The following is a 25,518-nucleotide window of genomic DNA, read 5'->3' as shown; positions in this document are numbered from 1 at the left end:
ACATGTTGGAATTCATGTTTCCCTCAATGAACTGCAGCTCCCCAGTGCCAACAACACTCATGCAGCCCAATACCATGATGCTACCACCACCATGCTTGACTGTAGGCAAGATACAGTTGTCTTGGTACCTCTCACCAGGGCGCCGCCACACATGCTGGACACCATCTGAGCCAAACAAGTTTATCTTGGTCTCGTCAGACCACAGGGCATTCCAGTAATCCATGTTCTTGGACTGCTTGTCTTCAGCAAACTGTTTGCTGGCTTTCTTGAGCGTCAGCTTCCTTCTGGGATGACGACCATGCAGACCGAGTTGATGCAGTGTGCGGCGTATGGTCTGAGCACTGACAGGCTGACCTCCCACGTCTTCAACCTCTGCAGCAATGCTGGCAGCACTCATGTGTCTATTTTTTAAAGCCAACCTCTGGATATGACGCCGAACACGTGGACTCAACTTCTTTGGTCGACCCTGGCGAAGCCTGTTCCGAGTGGAACCTGTCCTGGAAAACCGCTGTAGGACCTTGGCCACCATGCTGTAGCTCAGTTTCAGGGTGTTAGCAATCTTCTTATAGCCCAGGCCATCTTTGTGGAGAGCAACAATTCTATTTCTCACATCCTCAGAGAGTTCTTTGCCATGAGGTGCCATGTTGAATATCCAGTGGCCAGTATGAGAGAATTGTACCCAAAACACCAAATTTAACAGCCCTGCTCCCCATTTACACCTGGGACCTTGACACATGACACCAGGGAGGGACAACGACACATTTGGGCACAATTTGGACATGTTCACTGTGGGGTGTACTCACTTATGTTGCCAGCTATTTAGACATTAATGGCTGTGTGTTGAGTTATTTTCAGAAGACAGTAAATCTACACTGCTATACAAGCTGTACACTGACTACTCTAAGTTATATCCAAGTTTCATGTCTATAGTGTTGTCCCATGAAAAGATATAATGAAATATTTGCAGAAATGTGAGGGGTGTACTCACTTTTGTGATACACTGTATGTGGTGTATAACAAATAGAAGTATTTAAGAACTGAAAGTAACCAGTAATTTATGAAAGACTGTGGAAGAAACTGAGTCTATTAAAAAGACTCTCATAACCTTGGGGAATTGAAGACAATTAGCCCAGAGTAATGGATCATAACAATGTAGATTACAATGTTACTCTTTTTGTTACCTGATCTGTCTAGCCTTTCTGTTGGCTTGGTTTCTCTGTCTGTGCGTATGTCAGCATTTTTTTCCTGGGTTGAGGTAGCTCTTGGCTGGCACAATAAAACCACCCTGGACAGACAGCCAATCCACTCATGTGAGGTAGAAGAAAACCTGAGGATCCAATGAGTGGGTTCAACAAATGGATCCAAATGGGTGCACACACGCTTTATAGTGCAGTCCGTCAAACAGCCAGCAGAGGTTGTAAGTGCAGTCACTGCCTGTATCGGCTCTGGTGTGGAGAAGAGATTACTGGCCAGAATCGAGCACTGCCACAAGAAATTTCTGCCAGCCACATTTACATGCATTTGCGAGTTCATGCATGAGTGATGATGTGTAACCATAACAGCGTGCGCCTTTTGAATGTCCGGCATTTACTCCATTTCTGGAACACATTTCTGGGCTTTATGTCCTTTGTGGCACAGACCTGAAGCTGTTGTTACTGTGGAATATTAGCCAAGATGGGATTTGTGTATATGAAAGAGAGAGAGAGAGGGGTGTATTCAATGGCTGGTCAGATATAACTGAAATGGTATAAATATGTTTACCCCTAAGGTTTTCACATTGGTTTTATGTCACACCTCTCTTTTCTCATGCATTGGAGAAGAGAGTATGTGTATGTGTATGGTACTGGACTAGTAATCAGAAGGTTTCTTGTTCTCCCCTGCCAGGGTGCCACTGTTGAGCTCCTAAGCAAAACCCTTAACCCTTAATTGGTACTCAAATGGTGTTCAGTCATAATTGTAAGTCGCTTTAAAAACCTGCCATAAATTTAATGTGAATGTAATAGGCATTTGACAACTGGGAATAGTGGGGCTTTCGGCTTCTGAAGAAAAGGTCTGTATTATTCTAAACCTAAATCTATTCTAAATCTAAATGGGGTTTGTTTGTAACTGCTAAATGGCTTTTTCAAATAAAACCTAGTTAGATTGATCGGTGGTCCTTTATATGATATATGATGATATGATTTTGTAGCTTTTAACTATTTTTTCTCTCAGAACATTTGGGAGCTGATCTACATTTACCAATTGCTACTTGCTGCCTAAAATCATAAGCTTAATGAGGTGCAGATACTACCATTAAAGGAACCGGCACTGTCAGTCATCTGCTCCCATATGCTTACTGCTGATCCATAATAGCAGTATAGGTGCTGTAATCCACGCCCCCTGATGATCTATATGGCAGACAGACCAGTTAAAGTACTGAATTTTTAAAGGAATGGCTCATGAAGTTCCTAGCTCCTAATTCCTAATCCATCAGATATATGTACACAAATAATCTGTAGCATTGAGTGTAGTAGCACTGGATATGTCCAGCAATTAGATGGTAGCAGACAGTGTAAGCTGAAGGTGAAGGGCTTTCATCAAATAAAACCTATTCAGATTTAGAGAGAATAGATTTAGATTTAGAATACTACAGAGCTTTTCTATAGAAGCCGAACACCCCACCATTGTGGTTGCGGATCCCTACTTTTGCTGAGTAGGCACAAATTCCCACAAACAGTCCTACCAGTCTTATGGGATTGTCAACTTCATAGTTCTGACCATGACTCTAGAATAATATGCCCAACAGTTTAATTCTTAATTGATTGTATACTTTTGTCCCTACAGTTTATGACATTTGAGTGCTATATTATCATTCTACATTTGGACATATAATTTAGACATATCCTTTCTACTACACTAAATACTACAGTAGATCATTCATCCTCATTTATGAGTTGGCGCCGCTTTCCAAAACACAGCTTTCCTATTTATCTGGGCTTGAGACCAGCACAAAACACTGATATCCCTCCCCTCCCCCCCCCTCCCTTCCCAAATCAGTCATTTACATTATTTGCCAAGGTGATTGGATCAAATTGGCCAACAATGCTGCAAAAGTGGACAAAATACTAATGATACATTTACTGGAAGAATTGGGAATTGGGAATAATTGGGAATCGGGATTTGCCAACTCTATAGTACTTCATTCTGAGTTGCCTTTATACTTTTGGCCCTACAGTCCATCACATTTCAGTGCTATAAAGTCATTGCTGGGCATATAATTTGGACATATCCAGTGCTACTACACTAAATACTACAGCAATCATTCGTCCGAATATATCTGGGCTTGAGACCAATACTAAACACTGATATGTGCCCCCCTCCCCACCCCAAATCATCCCTTTACATTATTTGCCAAGATGATTGGATCAAATTGGCCAACAATGTAGCAAAAGCAAATAAAAGTACTAATGATACATTTACTGGAAGAACATTAAATAAAAAAGGGGTGTTTAATTCTTGCCCCCCTTGATTACATATACACTTCATAGGACCCCTGAGCAATCTAAATTCAGTGCTGTAGTATCATTCCTACATTTGAACATATCATTTAGACATATCCAGTGCTGCTTTTATAGCAGATGCCCATCATGACACAACCTTGCTATGTATCTGGGCTTGAGACCAACACTAAACACTAATATGTGCCCCCCAATTCGAACCTCAGGCACTGCAGTTACCCACACATAGGGTAAAAAAAGACTGGGCAGTGTCTCATTTTCACCACAACACTTTGCTGCCACCTAAAGATGAAACTCCTGGTCCACAGATGAGCAGTTGATTTTATTTTCTGCAGACATGCATTATTTATTAAACAGTACAGTAAACAGCTGTGGGCATATTTGAGAAAAAAATTTTACTCTCAAAGTTCAATCGCTCAAAATCAATAAATCACTTTAGAAACAGTTCACCGCCTTCATATTTTGGATGAGTAATGGGATTTAGAAAAGTCAACAGAGAATGCCTAATGTGTGAACTCAAAAACTGTGTGGAAAAAGCTATTATATCTACGATTATATCATAATGAAGATAAATGATAGAAAGTAAGTTATATCCTGCTACTGCATTTTCACAATCTTAAAATACTTGAGGTGAACGGGGTGATTGAAAGATTTATAATACTACGTGCATAAACATTCCTTTACATGTCTCTAGTCTTGCATTTTATTACAGTATAACGTGCATTTAAACAATAATAATTAGTTCAATGGGCAGCATGGTGGTTTGATGGGTAGCATTGTCGCCTCACAGCAAGAAGGTCCTGGGTTCGATCCCTCGGCAGGGCGGTACGGGTCCTTTTTGTGCTGAGTTTGCATCCAGTTTCCTCCCACAGTCCAAAAACATGCAGTCAGGTTAATTGGAGACACTGAATTGCCCTATAGGTGAATGGGTGTGTGTATATGTGGTTGTATGTGTGTCTGCCCTGTGATGGACTGGTGCCCATTGAAAAGCTGGGATCGGCTCCAGCACCCTAATTGGATAAACGTTTAAGAAAGTGAGTGAGTAAGTAATTAGTTCAACAAGTATGATTGACATCATACACCATATGCCCAAAGTACTTGGATGCCTGACCATAAGCTTATTGGACATATGTTATGGCTGTCATGTTATCAGCTATAACAGGGGTGCCCAATACATCGATACGCCTCATTCAAACAGGTTAACATAATTCACAAAGAATGTGGCCGCTGTTTCTTTCACTTGTGGTTTGTTACCATAGCTACACCTCAGCCCGCCTAAAGCACTGCGAATCTAGAAAGTTTTCATTCATCAGTAGCCAGTTTGTGCCATTTTTGCATTTTCCCTTTTGTAACCGACACTGTTCGTGCAGATGAGAGCAACCAAGCACAAAGAAACCAAAAACGGTTCGATACGTACAGGAACACTGCAAAGACGGCTGTTTCGTTCATACGTGGAAGAAGCTGATGGAGAAATTTTAACTCTACATTTTTGGATCAACATACTTGTGTGAATCAGCCTTTTTCAATGTGATAATAATTAAGTCGAAATATCGGTCCACCCTTACTGATGAACACTTGGAAGCTGCTTGAGAATTAGCATCAGCAGCTACTGTCCAAACTACATAAACCTGTTAGCGATGGTTGGGACTGAAACATATGAATTTAATAATTAGAAGGGGTGTCCGAATACTTTTGGAGACGTGCATTTTAATTATTTCTGAATGGTTGGAAAGTATTTGGATGCCTGACCATGACCTTGTTGACACCCCATGTTATCAGCTATAACAACAGCCATTCTTCCTAGAAAGCTTCTCTCAAGACCGTGGGAAGACTGTAGGAATTTGTGCCCATTCATTCATCCACACAAAGAGTATTTGTACGGCTTGGCTTCGACGGTTCATTCCAAAGCTGTTCAGTGTGGCGCAATGCTGGAACAGGAATGGGTTTTCCTTAAACTGTTGCTGCAAAGTTGAAAGGATATAATTTCCTTTATACTGTATGAGGTAATTGATTTATTCCACCTGTTAGCAATTGTTGTGACTGAAACATATGAATTTAATAATTAGAAGGGGTGCCCGAATACTTTTGGATTATTTTAATTATTTTTTGTAGGAACTCTAAGTTTATTATGTTTTATTTTTTTAATAGAATATCTACAATCAAAAATCTACTTTTTTTAACTTAGGTTATCAGGTTATGAGATTATGTTATTAAAATTGTGTCCATATAAATATGGCTAGTTTGATTTCACTTCACATCACACCTCACAGCAAAAAGGTCCTGGGTTTGATCCCCAGGCGGGGCGGTCCGGGTCCTTTCTGTGTGGAGTTTGCATGTTCTCCCTGTGTCTGTGTGGGTTTCCTCCAGGAGCTCTGGTTTCCTCCCACAGTCCAAAAACATTAAAATTGGAGACACTATATTGCCCTATAGGTGAATGGGTGTGTGTATGTGCATGGACTGGCACTCCATCCAGGGTGCTATTATGTGCCTTGCACCCATTGAAAAGCCCACCCCCGCGACCCTGATTGGATAAGTGGTTAAGAAAGTGAGTAAGTGAGTTAGTCCTCACCTGTTACAGCCCCAGACAGAGCACATGGACTTTTGTTTATTGTTAATGCTCCACGCCCCCTCTGTCTCCACCCCTGCCTCTTGATTTGCTCCTACCCTCATGATGATCACCTGTTCCTTGTTAGTTAATCATTGTCTCGTCTATAAGTTACCCATGCTCCTCTGCTCATGTTTAGGGTTGTTTGTGTAAAATTAGGTTGAAGTTGGATGAGAATCTTAGTCTTAAACCTTCATTGATGTCCATGTTTGTAGCCTGACCTCAAGATCTATGTTAGTCTTAGTCAATGTGCCTAGAGATTCATGTTCCATGCTGTAGCCTAGACATAGTTTGCCTTAGGTATTACAATGTTCATTGTAATAGCCTGACCTTAGTATGACCTTAGTCCTAGTCTCTGTCTTGTTCTTGTCTTGCCACTCATGTCCTTATTAGCTAGAATTTAGCATTCATAGCACTCATTTATTACAGTTTACAATAGTGTTAGTTTTGGGTTTGTTTCTGAACATTTCCATGTGTTAGTAAGCATTAGCATAGCTGTTAGCTTAGCAGAGCCTTTAACTGAGTGATCCATGTTGGAAGTGTAGCTCCCCCTTGTGTTCCCAATGTTCCATTGTTTCATGTACACGTTTCTTGTCGTTTTGCTAGGTTTGTGTCTTAAATAAAATAATTGTAAAAAATTGTATCTAATGGCGTTTGGCATAACTTTACCTACGTTCTGGAAGGGACAGTGATCCAAATGGTCAGTTATAATTCAAGAACCAATAAAAGCAGGTCTGTAATCAATTAGAACTGAATTAGCTGAGTACATGAATAGAAAAGTGCTGGAGCTTTTTACTTGAACAGCAGCATTTTAGAAAATAATGTTAAGCTTTTGTTCACGCATGGCGTAGGACCACTGTTCCATGTAGCGGTCAAACAAACACTATTAATATTGTGTTATTGTAGTCGTAGTCCACTACAGTCACTAATGAGGAATTATGTGGTCGTGCCACAGAGTTAAATAATATTGTAGAATTAATAAACTAATTTACTGTGGGTCTATACCACCCATATTTTATCAATATCAGTTATGATATTTTTGAAGCTGATTGGTTATTTTTTTGTAATGCATATATTTATTACCCATATTTTGTCATATTTTGGATAACCCACAAAAACAGGTCTGCAATAAATTAGAACTGAATTACATGAATAAAGAAAACAAGTGCTGAGGCTTTTTTTCATGCATGGCGTAGGACCACTGTTCCATGTACTTTTTAACAGTGCGGTGTATTATATTGTATTCTCTTGTATATTATGTTGTCACCAGCCCCAGTCGTAGTCCACTACAGTCACTAATGAGGAATTATGTAACCATGCTACAGAGTTAAATACTATTCTAGAATGTTTTGCATCAACAAATTATTCAACTAATTTGCTGTAGGTCTGATAAACCACAATAAATTATGTGATAACTTATTTGTATGAATTAGAACAAGGAGTATAAAACAGAAAATAGTTGCCAGAATCATTAACAATCCCAGAACTTGCATGATTATAAATATTACTTGTTAGTGTGTGTATTATTTTGACTTTACCTGTATGCAATCTGTGCTATTAACAATGACTATTCTCCTACCCTTTCAAACCCTTTATGTTAATATTATTGATAGGTTTATTAAATGTATTAAAATTGTACCTACAAATTATGTGCAAACGTCATTATTTCATTTTTTATACTGTATTATATATTATATTGTCACCAGCAGGGGTGTCGTAGTGTGGTGAAAAGTGGGACTAAGTTACCAGGGCCCCAAGTCGGAGGAGGGCCCTTAAGGAGTCTAGAAGGAGTCTGGACTGGGGTGAGGGGGGCCCATGGGCACTGCTTGTGCATAGGGTCCAGAATTTGGTGCTTTGCCCCTGGTCACCAGCCCCAGTCGTAGTCCACTGCAGTCACTAATGAGGAATTATGTGGCCATGCTACAGAGTTAAATAATATTCTAGAATGTTTTGCGTCAACAAATTAATAAACTAATTTGCTGTAGGTCTATTTATCACCAATATTTTGTCATATTTTGAAAAGATATGAGATAAATCACATGTATTAATTTGAAATAGAGTATAAATTATGAACAATTAGTCACAGAAAACAGTTGCCAGAATCATTAAAAATCCCACTGGCATGATTATAAATATTCCTTAATACATTTATGTATGTATGTGAGTGTGAAAGAAAACATTGCCCCCTTTGTATCCCTTTATCTTGACACCATTGATAGGACTGTTTATTAAATGTATCAAGAACGCACCTACAATTTATGTACATACGTCATTATTCCATATTTTTGGACCCTTATACAGTGACACACTAATGTTAGGAATTTAATACTCAATCTTCAAATGCTTTTAAATGGTTGGATATTATTCAATATTTCCCTCACATTTTATTATTTCTACTCTCAGCATCTGTCTCTGGGTCTTCATGTCCCCCAGCACTGTGAGAAATTCCCTGGGAATGAGGTGTGGGTTTAAAAGACGAAGGTGGACGAAGATAAAAGAGAACTACAAAGACTTTATTTGTAGGAGCTGGCTGTGCCCATCATCAGCCCTGGCAGGTGAACAGAGCTCGCTATATTTGCAGGCTTTAAGGGGTAGGAATAAATCACCAAAAATCTGGTTGGAAACACCGGATAACAGCCTTCACACACGCACACGCCTGCGAGAGATGTGAAAAATAACCAAACTGGTTTAAATAAAATATAATAATAATATGCTGGTGTCACTTGTGTAAATGTAAAATTGTACGTTTTAAATCATAAGGCACACAGACAAATGAACTGCATGATTTTATCTGTTTTAGTGCCGCCTAGGAGACAGTATGTTCTTATTTATTACCAAATTTCAGGCTGTTTCCAAGAACGGGGGCTACGGAATGAGAAGTGAGTGTGTGTTTTGGGTAAATATGACAATATATAACATGACAGGTAAGGGTGAAAGTCATTAACACTATATGCAGGTGTCATGATTGAACTAAGTGTTAATTAATGCTATTAATTAACAAGTTGATCTTTTGTAATCAGGAGTCTTTTAAGTCATTGTGGTTTTCACACTACACGATTTATCAGCATCAGGTGGTCACACACTACACAATCTATTAGCAGGAGGAATCTCAGACGAGGCTTTGTGGTCTCCCAAACTACGTTTTGTCACGAAAACACACGCGAGAAATTACAAGAGGTATAATGATACCATATGTGAGGCATTATTAAAGTAGGGCAGTCACCTTAAAGCGTCTATAGCAATGTTTTTCAAACCCTGGGTGGGTCACAAGCTGAAAAAATGGGTTGCAGAAAAAAAAAAAATTCAGTAATTACTGACTGTAGTCCATCTGTTTCTCTGCATGCTTTGTTAGCCCCCTTTCATGATGGTCTTCAATGGTCAGGACTCTCCCAGGACCACCACAGAGCAGGTATTATTTGGGTGGTGGATCATTCTCAGCACTGCAGTGACACTGACATGGTGGTAGTGTGTTAGTGATGGAATTTTTAAACACCTCACTGTCACTGCTGGACTGAGAATAGTCCACCAACCAAATATATCCAGCCCACAGCGCCCCGTGTGCAGCGTCCTGATGAAGGTCTATATGATGACCAACTCAAACAGCAGCAATAGATGAGCGATCGTCTCTGACTTTACATCTACAAGGTGGACCAACTAGGTAGGAGTGTCTAATAGAGTGGACAGTGAGTGGACATGGTATTTAAAAACTCCAGCAGCGCTGCTGTGTCTGATCCACTCATACCAGTACAACACACTGCAGTGCTGAGAATGACCCACCATCTAAATAATACCTGCTCTGTAGTGGGCCTGTGGGGGTCCTGACCATTGAAGAACAGGGTGAAAGCAGGCTAAAAAAGTATGTAGAGAAATAGATGGACTACAGTCAGTTATTTTAGAACTACAAAGTGCTTCTATATGGTTCTATATGGATAAAATGGACAGTGAGTGTAGAAACAAGGTGGTGGCTTTAATGTCATGGCTGATCAGTGTATCTAATGAGTTTGTTGGACATAATATTCCGAATCCTGTAGGAATCTTGGTTTTCCAGTTGATCCGAAAAATGTTTAACAGAGTCAATGTCAGGACTCGGTGCAGGCCGGGGCAGGCCGTAGGATAATCGTACTCAGGGCCGGCGCTAGGGGGGGGCTGAGGGGGGCATTGCCCCCCCAAATTGTGTCTTTGCCCCCCCAAGCAAAGCAGTCCAGAACCGGGGCTAGGGGGGGGCTGAGGGGGGCATTGCCCCCCCAAATTGTGTCTTTGCCCCCCCAAGCAAAGCAGTCCAGAACCGGGGCTGATCGTACTGTCTGCAAATGTACACAGTCATGCTGGAACAGGAAAGAACATTGAAGAACTTTCCACCAATTGTGTCCACAAAGTTTCTTGTTTTTCTGTTGCTTCTTCGACTGAATGGCCACAAATTTCTCCATGAATGAAACCTTCGAGTCGAGACACGCCACAAAGGGGGGTAATTTGTGCTCAATGTTAATTCATATACAGTAGATTTGTAATGGGATATCCAACAAACTCATATTCATTGTGAAAATGTCCTTCAGGTCCTTCATCTTCATGTTTACTCTTGTATTGACTGATCACATCAAAATAGGAAATCAAAACTTGGGCTTTGTTTCATTCGTCATGTATCGTACTCTCTGTTAAAAGCACTGCAGGCATTCTGATGTAACTGAAAGTTGTACTGCATTCACTTCCCTGCTGAGAAGTTCTTTGTGCTGCTACCTTGATCCGTGCTATGAGATGCGCTTTCATTCTGTACTCGGGCTTTGTTTTCATGCTGGGTGAGTAAAGCCTGTGCTTTATCCACACTGCTGAAATGGGTTGTAATATACAGTCCATGTAGGGTCATGTACTCCGAGTGCATGTACCCTTCAGCTGGGTGTTTAAAAACTGCTTTGAGTGCTGTAACCTATATGATTATGGATTATGTCACTTTTTATCTGTTATATAGCTTTTATATCACTTTTTTAGCTTTTATATATATGTGGATCGCTCCCTATGAAGACTTCATTCCGTAAGTGTTAAAAGTTTAGTAGTGCCGCTCAGGTGGCGCAGCGGTAAAATACGCTACCACACCCGAGCTCGGATTTCGAATACTTCGTATAGAATCTAAGCTCTGCCATCCGGCTGGGCTGGGCGGCTATATGAACGTTTGGCTGTTGTTCATCCTGGTAAGGGAGCCGGATAGGGACCTCATAACTGGTGCAATTACGACCTCTGCTGGCTGATTGATGGCGTCTGCACAGAGTAGAGGAATAAGGCTGATCAGGGTGTGGCTCTCCGTGTACAATGCTGATTAGCATGAGAACTCGCCTCGTGCAGGTGAAAAGATGCAGTTGGCTACTGCACATGTGTCGGAGGGGGCGTGTCAGTTCGCTCTCCTCAATCAGAAGTGAGGGTCAGCACCAGAAGAGAGGAAGCATAACGCAATCAGGTAAAAAATTGGACGCGCTAAAAATGGTGTTTATTATAAAGTCACCAAAATTGGCACCCAGCGCTGAGATTCTGAACTCCCCACTGTGCTACTGGTCGGCTGTGCCCTTTAGCGGGCACAATTGGCGGAAGTGAAAGAGCATGGAGATTGGTGCCCGGCTCTCAGTGATATCTGCGATATTCGGTCTCGTGCGAATCCACCAAAGTATGGGCAAAGAAGGGGTAGAGGGACTGCGTCGGAGGGGGAGTGGGGCAGGCGAATGTACCCTCCTCAGATGCAAATAGGATCGCCAGCAGTGGAAGACTTATTGGCTTTGCCAAAATTGGGAGAAAAATTGATGAATAGTCACCTAAATTAATGCTTGATGTATCTTGCGGATATCGTAGTGTATGATAACATGTGTGGACAAACATATTGGAGGCCTAAATCTGTACAGATTCAAGGCACCCGTAGCCTAGGGCAGCAAAGCAACCCCAAAACATCACTAAACCTGTATCTGTATCTGAAAGCCTCAATTTTCCTATAAACATGGTGTTGCTAGAGTGACAAAAAGCTCAAATTATGCTACATACGTCCATATATGTTGCTTGCATTATGTTTAAGTCTAGTCCTGCCTTTTTGTTCCTTGCAGGTTTCATATTTCAAATTAAAATTCCCTTTTTGTTGCCCTTTTTTGCTTATTTCTGTCTTCAGCAATCACCTGCACTACATGTGAGAATCCAAACTACTGGTGAAAAACATTCTATAAGGGGTATGGGTGGAGGCAAAAAGAGGAAGGAGTGTGGGAAGTGTGTGTGTGTGTGTGTGTGTGTTTCTCTTGTTTAAAAGAAAAGCATAACTCCAGCCAGAGTCAAAATCAAACACACTTAAACACGTCTACAGTGGAGTCTTCATCATCTTCATCCATATCTGTAGCAGCACAGCTTGCAGGTTCTAAGGCATCATGGGATGGCAGAAGGCTTTTTTGGACAAAATGATGCAAAACCTTCAGATCCGAAACCTTCTGATGCGTCAGGCTCTGGCCGAATGCCTGGGTACCCTCATTCTGGTGGTGAGAATTGAATATATTTTATATTATGTAACACTTTAATTTGCTGCTAATGTTGCAATATAGTAACAAAATGTAACATAATATTAAATCAAAATACAAATGACATATTTGGTTGCAATGGAAAAGACAGACAGACAGACAGACAGACAGACAGACAGACAGACAGACAGACAGACAGACAGACAGACAGACAGACAGACAGACAGACAGAGAAATAAAGAAAGACAATAGAAAGAAAATAGAAAGAAAGAAAGAAAGAAAGAAAGAAAGAAAGAAAGATAGAAAGAACAATTTGTTGTAGAGAGAGTCTTTCTTTATTTCTCTGTCTGTCTGTATGTATGTATGTCTTTTCCATTACAACCAAATATGTCATTTGAATTTTGATTTAATATTATGTTACATTTTCTCTACAACAAACTTGTGTCCAGATGAACTGATTCAACTTTGTGGATTTGTGTACCTGGATTATTGAGCATGCATCAACAAAGAACAATGTGGCTTAATATTTACAAAATTAAATATAATGAAAAAAGAAATAATAAAATATTAAAGAAATAAAGAAATAAAAAATTAAGTAAACATTTTTATTTATTATTTAAATCAAAAGACATGTTGTTTTCTACAAATGAGGTCCATTAAGACCTGGTTTGACTTTACATGTTTTTAAGCCATGTCTCAGCACGCACCTCATCATGTTTGTTGACTCACCGACTTATGTTCATTAACTTAAATCCAACAAATCTGATATTCTTAGCCTGGAATGAGGTGGTTAGCTTTAGGCCAGATGTAACAGGACCCATGTCTTTCACTTTTAACTCTACAGAATATTGTCCCAAAAGTCTTGAGGGTCATCTAGATGTTTTTTGGCAAATGTGAGTCAAGCCTATGTGTTCTTTTTGGTCAGCAGTGGTTTGCACCATGCAATTTTCCCAAAGATCCTAACATAAAATTAAAAAATAAAATAAATAAATAAATTTTAAATTGTGCCTTGCAATTACCACATATCCATAAATAAAATTTAAAAATTAAATAAATAAAATTTAAAAAGAATTGCACCATGCAATTCCCAATTATCCACAGATAAAATTAAAAAATAAATAAAATGAAATAAAAAATAAATGTGCCTTGCAATTCTCTCATAGATCCCTAATAAAATTACAAAATTAAATAAATTAAATAAAAAATAAATGCGCCTAGCAATTCTCCCATAGAACCACAGATAAAAATTTTAAAAATAAATAAAATACAAAAATTGTGCCTTGCAATTCTCCCATATATCCACAGATAAAATTAAAAAAATTAAATAAATAAAATAAAAAAATTGTGCCTTGCAATTCTCTCATGAATAAAATTTTAAAAATTAAATTAAATTAAAAAAGAATTGCACCATGCAATTCCTACATAAATCCATAAATAAAATAAAAAAATAAAATAAATTCCCACATAGATCCATAGATAAAAAATAAAAATAAAAATGTAAAAAGAATTGTTCCCTCTAATTCTCACATTGATCCATAGATAAAATCAAAAAATAAAATAAATAAAATTAAAAACAGAATTGCACCATGCAATTCCCACATAAATCCATAAATAAAATTAAAAAATAAAATAAATAATATGTAAAAAAAAAACGTGCCTTGCAATTTTTCCATAGATCCACAGATAAAATAAAAAATAAAATAATAAAAAATAAAGAAATAAAGAAATTGTGTTTTAAGATGTATTATCTACATGTTTAAGAACTGCAAAAAATAATGTATATTTAGTATATTTATATTTATGTAAAATCCCGTATATAGCAAATAAAGCGTTTTTTATTTATTTATTTTTGACATTTTTTTATAAATTATACTTTTTCCCATTTCTAACAAGTGGGTAAAATAAACGATAGAAATTATTATTAACAATTGCACACTTTCCTTTTGGCAACTACAGTTTCAAAAAGGATGTGTCCTGTTCCAGCATGACCGTGACCTTGTACAAAAATCGAGGCTCATTAAGACATCATTTGGCTTGACATGGTTTTAAGACAAGTCTCAGCGTGCACCTCATCATGTTTGGAAAAAGTCTCATTAGAGATGACGGCTCACTGGCTTATCGTCATTAACTTAAACCCAACAAGTCTGACCTTGTAATGTACAAGTGCTCTGCTGTGGAAAAAATCCCATTTGTCACATGTTGTAGATCATCAAAGTACTTTTAATATTAAATAAAATTTGGCAATGTGAAGCAGCTTAGACGGTCTCAAAAAGCACATCCTAAATATAGCACGTGATGCATTAAAATCTACCAGTCTGAAAAAGGGGCAAAGCTATTGCTAAGACTCTGGGACTCCAACTAACCACAGTGAGAATAATTATCCACAAATTGAGAAAACTTGGGACAGTGGTGACCCTTTCCAGTAGAGTCTGGCCTACCAAAACTCCACCAAGAACGAATTTATGGATCTATGAGAGAGTTGCAAGACGCAAACCACTGCTGAACAAAAAGAACACAAAGGCTTGTTTGGCATTTGCCAAAAGATGACCCCCAAGACTTTTGGGATAATATTCTGTGGACTAATGAGTCAAATGTGGATTTTTTTGGAAGACATGGGTCCTGTTTGTATTTTGTAGTCTCCATTAACAAGGCATTCAAAAAACTCCTAGAGGCAATAAGTATACCTTAAATGTGGGTGTAGTCTGTCATATAGAAGTAAGGTGTAACAGGGCGGGTCATGCCCCACCACCAGAAGTGCCAAGTGTAGCAATCACACCTTCAAGAACTGGAAATGAACCCAATATGTAGCTTGCGTAACCAAGGTGAATCAATACTGTGGGGCAGTGGGGGAAAAATGAGGTACCCAAAATAACAGAAACAAACCAAGTAACAAATAACTCCCACAAAATCCCCAGTGGTGAATGTGGACCACATGAGAATGAAAACTGGTGGTCATAATACAGTAAGTCTTGCCAAAGCCAAGCCAAACAGCAGCTTACGCCCCTCAGAAAAGGGCAATCATTACGCCAGCTTTGGAGGCAACTGGCCTGTCCAGAATGTGCCTCCATACCGGCTGGTTTTCCAGGGAGTGATAAATAGATAAAACCGGACCAAATGGAACCCGGCGTTACGTTTCAGAAAGAAGAGTGGGTTGCCAACAGAGGACTCAGAGGTGCAGGTGGTTACCGTCATGTAGAAACGTGCTCGTCAATAATTTTGGCCTCCATGCCCCCTTTGTTGACCATTAGTAGCAGGGCAGGTGGTCATAATACTGTAAAACGAATCCCTTAAGCTGAGCTATACAGCTAGAGTCACACTGCCTAATTGTTAGTATAGCTACTATGACACTAACTGGCTTATGTGTCTCATTAGAGTGAATTTAGAAGGCAGTTTAACAGCAATGCATGTTAGTGATAGCTCAGTGGTTAAGGTACAGGACTAGTAATTGAAAAGTAAGCATAAGGATGCCACTGTTGGGCTCCTGAGCAGAGGTTTTACATTTACATTTTTGGCATTTAGAAGCTGCCTTTTATCCAAAGCGACTTACAGTACAATGACAGTATACAGTCTAAGCAATTGAGGGTTAAGGGCCTTGCTCAAGGGCCCAACAGCAGCAACCTGGCAGTGTTGGGGCTTGAACCAGCAACCTTCTGATTACTAGTCCAGTACCTTAACCACTAGGCTATTTACATATACAGCATTTAGCAGAGGCCTTTTATCCAAAGCGACTTACAGCACTGTGGCAGTATACAGTCTAAGCAGTTGAGGGTTAAGATCCTTGCTCAAGGGCACAACAGCAGCAACCTGGCAGAGGTGCTTGAACCAGCAACCTTTTGGTTACTACTCCAGTACATGCAGGTTTAGTAAACTGAACTAAAGTCAGACTCCATGTGTGTGTAAATCTTCTCTCAGCCAACACTGCCTTCAGACTTTCCCTGTAAATCTGATTCCTTTTGATTTTTTATTACTAGGTTTAGCTGAGGATCAGGCAGGTATGCGTCCACACCCACACCCAGACGAATACGCTCAGACTTATCGTTTCCATGACGCTCATATGGTCGGATAATACCACATTTTTTAACCGTCCAGACAAAAACAGGTGCACTGAGTTGAGCGTGGCTTTGCAAATTACTACCATTTCCTGTCCTGTGATATTAGATGCTTTGCTCGATGTGTTTTTGTAAGTTGGTTATAGCTGAGGAATGTCTGGGGGATAAAACCAGCAGATTTAGTCGCACATAAAAATATGTATTTGTTTTCTTTCTAATAGTGTTTGTGATTGCATATGGTGCACTAAGCAATTAAGCACACGGTCAGAAAGAGTAATCACAGACTCCTCACACCCTGGATACATAGTTTTTAACCTCCTACCTTCTGGCAGGTGCTACAGAGCTCTACACACAAATCCAACAGACACAAACACAGTTTTCCTTTCCAAATGTCATTAAACTTATTCATAACTATAACTGACCTCTTGTTTATATGCCACGCTGCAAATTTACTGTATTATACCGTCATTTCATTTCTAATTTTTATTATTAATCTTACGCTATTTAAAAATGTAAGCCGTCCAACACCCATATCACCCTTGTAAGTAAGGTGTTCGTCCCTTGGTTACTCCAACTAGCAGCAAGTCACATGTATTTGGTAAGCCAATGTAGCCTATTGAACACAGCCCTTCGTTTCAGCAAGCCTGACTGTGTTCCAAATATCACTTATTTTAAAACGCACTATTAAAGTCAAGCTGTCACGTTAAAGTTTCTACAGAAACACTGAGAAAAAACTTACACACTATCTGGTGCAACACGTTACCAGCGGAATTCGTTAATAGTCAAACCACAGTGTGAAATTTGCTGATTGGTTGCTTTTAATGAAACATTAGGATCAGCAATCTCTTTGGCAGGTCTACCAGTGTGGTAGAGACTGTACACAAACCAAATCAGGCTTATTTCTACAAGGCTTATGCAGTAAATCTCACTTATCTTTGCAATATATGTGACTATAAAGCTCAACCAAGCCTCCTAACAAAGAAAAACTGGAACAGTTGTGAGTTTATCTAGAAGTGACCAGCCTTAAATTGTCTTCATAAGTTTAGACAAACTAATCCAGATCACAAACGATCTTAGAAAAACATCCAAATCACTTCAGATTTCTTTATTCTCAGTTAGTCATTCGTAATGACCCTTCAATCCAAAACAAACTAGACTAGACTGACTAGCCCTGTGCATTATATAGGTTTTTATTTTGAGCCATTAGTCCCTGGATCTCTGTCTCCCCTGCCCCTTCTGAGCTCTAACTGCCTTCAGACTATGCTGTGGGTATTTGTGGCTATTTAGTCAAACCCGCAGTAGCACCACAGAACTAGACACTTTGTGCTGTTTAGAGGGTGGTGTGTGTTATCCATGATGGATACAAGTTTTTTAAGTGTCCTTCCCTCAGCCACCTGCATAATCACCAGACAGAGAAGTGTGTTCAGTGACAAACTGCTGCCTCAGTCCTGCTCAACCAACAGGCTGAGGAAGTCTTTTGTACCCCAGGCAGTGAGATTGTTTAACACCTCCCAGCGGCGGGAAATCCTGATTTTATTCACCTGACTCAGATAATCAAAAAGGAATATCCACATACACATACTATCTCCAGCTTTGATAGGGCACTTCAAACAATTCTTATATGACTCAATCACTACTCTGGTAAAGAACTATACAGCAAAACATTTAAAACATAGTGGATGTACTTATTGTCCTCTTATTCCAGATGTTTGGCTGTGGTGCTGTTGCTCAGTTGGTTCTGAGTGAAGGATCTCATGGAATGTTCCTGACAGTGAATTTCGCATTTGGTTTTGCTGCCACGCTTGGGATATTGGTGTGTGGTCAAGTTTCAGGTAAGAATTATACTATAGTTGTCTGATTTTTATTATTATTATTATTATTATAATTATTATTATTATTTAGTGTTACAATGAAAATTCTATGAGAGTCTTCCAGTTGTTATTAAGAACATTGTCTGGAGGGGTAAAAGTGAAATGAAATAAATTGTGGTTAAGATATATGAGGTTCTGTTAACATGAGATTATGTTAACTGTAAGCCTGTGCTTCCTCTTTTACCTCGCTTTTACACTGACGTGAGAGAAACAAACTTCCAAGACTGAGAGGAATCCACACATCTGCTTCAAATAAATCTTCAAAAGCAGGGCTAGGAAATATTTCAATACTTTTTATAAGCCATTGTTTAAGATCGGGTTGATTTATGTGTTGTCTGAATGATAACAATACTAAAAATGATATAGATTTAAAAACTACATTTTATATATACAGTATATATAAACTTAAACCACAAACTCAATATTGTTGTGTAATATTTTAGATTTATTTGTTAATAAAAATGTTAAGAAACTAACTGTATGTATGTAAGTTAAAAACATTTTTCACAAAACGTTACCAAAAATTAAGACGACTGTAAAAGGTGTTTTAATAATCAGTAATATCTGTATATCTAAATACAGTGTATCACAAAAGTGAGTACACCCCTCACATTTCTGCAGATATTCAAGTATATCTTTTCATGGGACAACACTGACAAAATGACACTTTGACACAATGAAAAGTAGTCTGTGTGCAGCTTATATAACAGTGTAAATTAATTCTTCCCTCAAAATAACTCAATATACAGCCATTAATGTCTAAACCACCAGCAACAAAAGTGAGTACACCCCTTAGTGAAAGTTCCTGAAGTGTCAATATTTTGTGTGGCCACCATTATTTCCCAGAACTGCCTTAACTCTCCTGGGCATGGAGTTTACCAGAGCTTCACAGGTTGCCACTGGAATGCTTTTCCACTCCTCCATGACGACATCACGGAGCTGGCGGATATTCAAGACTTTGCGCTCCTCCACCTTCCGCTTGAGGATGCCCCAAAGATGTTCTATTGGGTTTAGGTCTGGAGACATGCTTGGCCAGTCCATCACCTTTACCCTCAGCCTCTTCAATAAAGCAGTGGTCGTCTTAGAGGTGTGTTTGGGGTCATTATCATGCTGGAACACTGCCCTGCGACCCAGTTTCCGGAGGGAGGGGATCATGCTCTGCTTCAGTATTTCACAGTACATATTGGAGTTCATGTGTCCCTCAATGAAATGTAACTCCCCAACACCTGCTGCACTCATGCAGCCCCAGACCATGGCATTCCCACCACCATGCTTGACTGTAGGCATGACACACTTATCTTTGTACTCCTCACCTGATTGCCGCCACACATGCTTGAGACCATCTGAACCAAACAAATGAATCTTGGTCTCATCAGACCATAGGACATGGTTCCAGTAATCCATGTCCTTTGTTGACATGTCTTTAGCAAACTGTTTGCGGGCTTTCTTGTGTAGAGACTTCAGAAGAGGCTTCCTTCTGGGGTGACAGCCATGCAGACCAATTTGATGTAGTGTGCGGCGTATGGTCTGAGCACTGACAGGCTGACCCCCCACCTTTTCAATCTCTGCAGCAATGCTGACAGCACTCCTGCGCCTATCTTTCAAAGACAGCAGTTGGATGTGACGCTGAGCACGTGCACTCGGCTTCTTTGGACGACCAACGCGAGGTCTGTTCTGAGTGGACCCTGCTCTTTTAAAACGCTGGATGATCTTGGCCACTGTGCTGCAGCTCAGTTTCAGGGTGTTGGCAATCTTCTTGTAGCCTTGGCCATCTTCATGTAGTGCAACAATTCGTCTTTTAAGATCCTCAGAGAGTTCTTTGCCATGAGGTGCCATGTTGGAACTTTCAGTAACCAGTATGAGAGAGTGTGAGAGCTGTACTACTAAATTGAACACACCTGCTCCCTATGCACACCCGAGACCTAGTGACACTAGCGAGTCACATGACATTTTGGAGGGAAAATGACAAGCAGTGCTCAATTTGGACATTTAGGGGTGTAGTCTCTTAGGGGTGTACTCACTTTTGTTGCCGGTGGTTTAGACATTAATGGCTGTATATTGAGTTATTTTGAAGGAAGAATACATTTACACTGTTATATAAGCTGCACACAGACTACTTTTCATTGTGTCAAAGTGTCATTTTTTCAGTGTTGTCCCATGAAAAGATATACTTAAATATCTGCAGAAATGTGAGGGGTGTACTCACTTTTGTGATACACTGTATATTTAAAAATATACATATTGTGCTCTGGCCTTTCTTCTACAGTGCTTTTGTATTGTCAGTGTAGTTTATTGTTTAGGATAACACCCAGGTACCTATAGGTGTTGACAATCTCAATGTTAGATGTAGAAACAGTAAGCAGACCAGCAGAAGAAGACCTGAAAGTGTAAGAGGGTTTGTGGTCAGAACCCTTCAGACAGTTAAGATGAGGAACGATGGTTGACAGCTTTGTGTGTGAGAGAAGGAGAAGTTTGAAGTGAATGTGGTACTTCAGAGAAAGACTGTGGGTGCTTGTTCTGGTGCGACCATCTGTGTGAAGTACAGTTGATGGTTTTAACATGCACTTGTTGTTAACTGTATTATGTGGTCAAAGTGACTTAACTGTAGACTTTAGCATCTAGATCTTAATCTTAATTCTAATAGATCTTAATTCTTGATTACTCTTCATGATCATTTTAATAATTTTAATAATAGGTTTGCTCTCTTTATTAACAATTCCAGATAATTCTTGGAAGCACCAGACTGCTACATTATTGTAAGTCAGCGGTGTGAAACTTTATTATTTTCACCGAGGACAACATCAGCATTATGGTTGTAACTGTAAGACTGTATAAATGTAACTACTCCTTAACATATTGTTAAATAACCTGAGACACCATATCACACACTTGAAATACACTAATGCTATGCCTGCCGGCTGAGGATGAGCGGCCACATGAACAACGATTGGCCTGTTGTTCAGATTTGGGCGGGACTAACCCGTATGGGGTCTCTCTCTCATGACTGGTGCAATTACGACCTCTGCTGGCTGATTGATGGCGCCTGCACAGAGATGAGAAAATAGTGCTCTCAGGGTGTGTCTCTCCGTACACAACGCTGAGCTGCACTGCACTCGTCAAAGTGTAGGTGATAAGATGCATACGGCGGCTGCCTACGTGTCGGAGGGGGCATGGGTTAGCTTCGTTCTCCTCAATCAGAGCAGAGATCGTCATTGGTGGAGAGGAAGCATGATGCAATCGGGCAATTGGATGCGCTGAAAAGGGACAAAAAGGGGAGAAAATGCATAAAGAAAATATATATATAAAAAAAAGAAATACACTAATAATCCTTTTCCACCGACATGGAACCGGCTCAGTTCCTGTTCGCGAACTTGATTTTGAACAGGTTCTGCATGTTTCCACAAAAAAAAGTTTCCAAACAACAGGCACCACAGAATACTTGGTTTTTAAGTGCGAACTGTGACGTCATTTGTGGGCGTGTCAATTTGTAGAGGTTTTGGTGCTTCACATGAGAAGCTGCTAAACCGCTGTGCTGTTGTCTCGTATGGAGTTGGACGCTGCACTTCCTTCTTTTAAAGTTCACCTGATTAAATTTGAAGCCAGTTTGCCACTGATAAGCGCCTTCAATGAGACGAACTGTTTGATATGACGTGGTAAACAGACAGTATGAACAAAGCTTTACTTGAAAAATAAAGCTTAATGTGGCTTCTTGTACTAAAACAACGACTGAAGAATTTCAGCAGTACAGAGCACTTATAACTATTAATATCTAAGAGAAATTTAGTGTTCCTAGGTCGACTTTTAGTACATTTACATTAAGCTTTTTTGACTCTCCCGAGAAGCTGATTCTCAGAGTTTCTCAGCACCCCGAGCTGCATAACACAAGTTTAAAAGTGAAACCACCACACAGTAAAGTAAACACAGCTAAACATAGATATATGTGGACAATTTTAGAGTGGATTTGATGGTTATTTCACACAAATGGATGTAATATCATAAATGAACATCTGTAACAACAGCACAAATGCTCGCAGGTAATTTACAGTACATGCTCCACCATCGTGGTACTACTCTTTACTTTTGTTGTGCAACACCCACCGTATATGACTCATACTTGACTCCCAGAAACTGGTGGAAACTCGGGCCATTTCACTAAAAACCAACAAGGTTCAAAGAAACCTGAACAGAACCAGTTCAAGAACCAGAGTTGTTTTGTTGGAAAAGCGGTTCAGAAGCTAGCTTTCACTGCTGCATCATTTTCAGCTGTAGCTTTTGTGAACACATCTTGGATGATTTGTTGTTTTTCTTGGAGGCAAAATTTTGCATACTCTGTACAGCTCAGTGTTTGGTGTCAAAATGCAGACTTACTGTATATTGTGATGTGATATTTATTTGTTTATATATTTCTTTTTTCTTTTTTATCCAATTTTAATTTCATTTTCCCACAGGTGGCCACCTGAACCCGACCGTTACTTTTGCACTTTGCATTTTGGGTAGAGAACCATGGAGGAAGTTTCCGGTGTATTTTCTGTTTCAGACTCTGGGCGCTTTCCTTGGATCAGGGATCATATTCGGCATGTATTTTGGTAAGTGGTTTGTAAACACTAGTAATATAACGACACACTCTACCCACAATGTGATGCGATTCACGATACTGGGTTCACGATACGATTTTTTCCCGATTTTTTTACAACAAAATGAAATTTAAGACTAATTATAAAGAAATTAAGTTTCCTTTTATTATTTTTCTTTAAAAAAAATAAAATAAAATACTGAATTTGTGCTTATCTTTTATTTATATAAATAATGAATGTCCTTTTATTTTTGAGGTAGGTACAAACTATGCAAAACAATGCTGCACATTTCCCTTTTTGTGTAAAAAAAAAATGAAATGAAATAAATCCCACATTAAATAAATAAATGAATAATACAAATAAGGAAAGTATCCTCACATAAATACATTTGGCTGGAAAATTCAGAACCTGGCAACCCTGTGGTGACGTCAACCAGGCGGGGTGAATAGCGCCAGTGCCCTCTGCTGTTTAAAGTGAATATCAATTCATGATACATATAAACCGATTTGAATCGTTACACATGTGAATCGATTTTTGACTGTCTTTGGTGCATCGTTACATCCCTAGTAAACAGTGATGATTCTTGAAAGGTCGCTGGTTCAAACCTTATTACTACCACATGGTTGGGTCCTCGAGCAAAGTCCTTAACTCATACTGTAGTTATAAGTCAATTTGGATAACAGCCAAATGTAAAATGTCAATCACGACAATGTAAATGTGTTAAATTTACATTACTGCCATCTGAAACGACATTTTAAAGGTGAATAGAGTGTTTTTAGAGATTGTAGTAGAGTTGAGGTCTTCTGTCTAGACAGGCAAGGGGAATGTAAACAAGTCACCTGTTTTTTAGATGCTGCTGTGAAATGTTGAAAACAGCTTTTTGTGTGATTGCAGATGCCCTTTGGGAGTACCGTAAGGGCAGCCTGATTGTGGTGGGGGAAAATGCTACAGCTGGCATATTTGCCACGTATCCGTCCAGCCATCTCAGCGTGGTCAACGGCTTTTTCGACCAAGTAAGAGCTAAAAATTACAACTATAATGACAAACAAATGAAAACTTTGTAATGTAAAATATTTAAAGATACAAAATGTGTACCCCTAAGGATAACATCCCATATTTTCAACAAGTACACCAAGTGGACAGTACAGGTCTGAATGCTTGACCCTATAGTCAGAAGGTCTGATGGCTCTGTTATACTAAAGCAGACTTTTGCTATCCTGGTTTGAGTGCACCAGTTCAAAGTCATTACAATACCGCCACCCACAGGACACAAGGGGTATTTTACAGTGGAAGAGTGGTTTTAAAAACACTTGCAGAGTCTTTTAAGGTAAATTAATAGTATTCCAGTAACTCATGCCGGTCCAGCACCTTACCATAGATCTATTTAAATGTTTAATATAACGTAACATACAATTGTTTATAAAAAGCAAACACAAGATTTGCTGGAGAGGGTACCTGGAGAGAACATGCCAAACTGCTTAGTGAAGGCAGTGACTTCGGCGGTGACTTAGTAAAGGCAGTGACTTGGGTGACATGGGCCTTTAATGCCTCTTTATTGGCTTTGTCTTTAATGCAATAAGATTCTCCCTTCTATTACCGCTGGAGAACATGCCAAACAGCTTAAAAGCTGTGACTAGGAACTAGGTTTCAGGGAATTGTGAAATATGCTGTGCTTTAATGCAGGCTAACGACTGCATTCATCAACAAGTTAGTTCTTTCTCATACTATACGGATGAAATGATATTTTTATAAGAAAACGTAAGGAGAACATGTCAAACTTCTTATAGACCGGGGCCAGATTTGAACCCATGTCATGATGCAAAATATTATTATAGGAAATATTATTCCATCTTTTTTTCTTGAACACCTTTTATTGTAGTCAGTGTTATTTATTATGAGAGAATCTTTGGAGAACATGCCAAACTCCTTATTGAAAGGGGCCAGATTTGAACCCGGGTCATGATGCAAAGATAAAAGGCATCCTTTATTGCAGTAAGGAAAAATGATATTCCCCTTTCCCCATGATCACCTTTTATTGTGGTCAGTTAAATTTTTTCTAAGAGAATCTTTGGAGAACATGCCAAACTCCCTATTGACAGGGGCCAGATTTGAACCCATGTTGTAATGCCAAAATAAAAGGCATCCTTTATTGCAATAAGGACAAATGATCTTCCCCTTTTTCCCATGACCACCTTTTATTGTGGTCAGTGTTATTTTTATAGAGAATCTTTGAAGAACATGCCAAACTCCTTATTGACAGGGGCCACATGTCTGCTTTTGAAGCCATGTTCCAATACCTATAGAGCACGCTTGGTTAAAAGGCAGCTTTCAATGCAAACACAGAAAGCCTTTAATATACTAGATGGAGCGCATTATGACATCATAACTTTTATTAGAACACTGATCTAGAGCAGCTACAGGCAGAACTGCAGATTATTACTGATCA

General features: G+C 39.3%; 1 protein-coding gene across 1 annotated transcript in view; it reads left to right on the top strand.

Annotated features, from left to right (window-relative positions):
• The first annotated feature begins 12,491 nt into the window (after nucleotides 1–12,491).
• Nucleotides 12,492–25,518, top strand: part of nars1 (asparaginyl-tRNA synthetase 1) — a 33,391-nt gene continuing 20,364 nt past the window's right edge. The window contains exons 1-4 of the mRNA XM_063011031.1: nucleotides 12,492–12,599; nucleotides 18,333–18,459; nucleotides 22,947–23,084; nucleotides 23,967–24,085. Of these exons, the coding sequence (XP_062867101.1) occupies nucleotides 12,492–12,599; nucleotides 18,333–18,459; nucleotides 22,947–23,084; nucleotides 23,967–24,085 (492 nt within the window). The remainder of the gene's footprint in view (nucleotides 12,600–18,332; nucleotides 18,460–22,946; nucleotides 23,085–23,966; nucleotides 24,086–25,518) is intronic.

This window comes from Trichomycterus rosablanca, chromosome 16 (genome assembly GCF_030014385.1).
Source record: "Trichomycterus rosablanca isolate fTriRos1 chromosome 16, fTriRos1.hap1, whole genome shotgun sequence".
In the NCBI taxonomy this organism is placed as follows: domain Eukaryota; kingdom Metazoa; phylum Chordata; class Actinopteri; order Siluriformes; family Trichomycteridae; genus Trichomycterus; species Trichomycterus rosablanca.
Note: the sequence above shows the minus strand (reverse complement) of the source record. Positions and strands in the feature narration are given on the sequence as shown.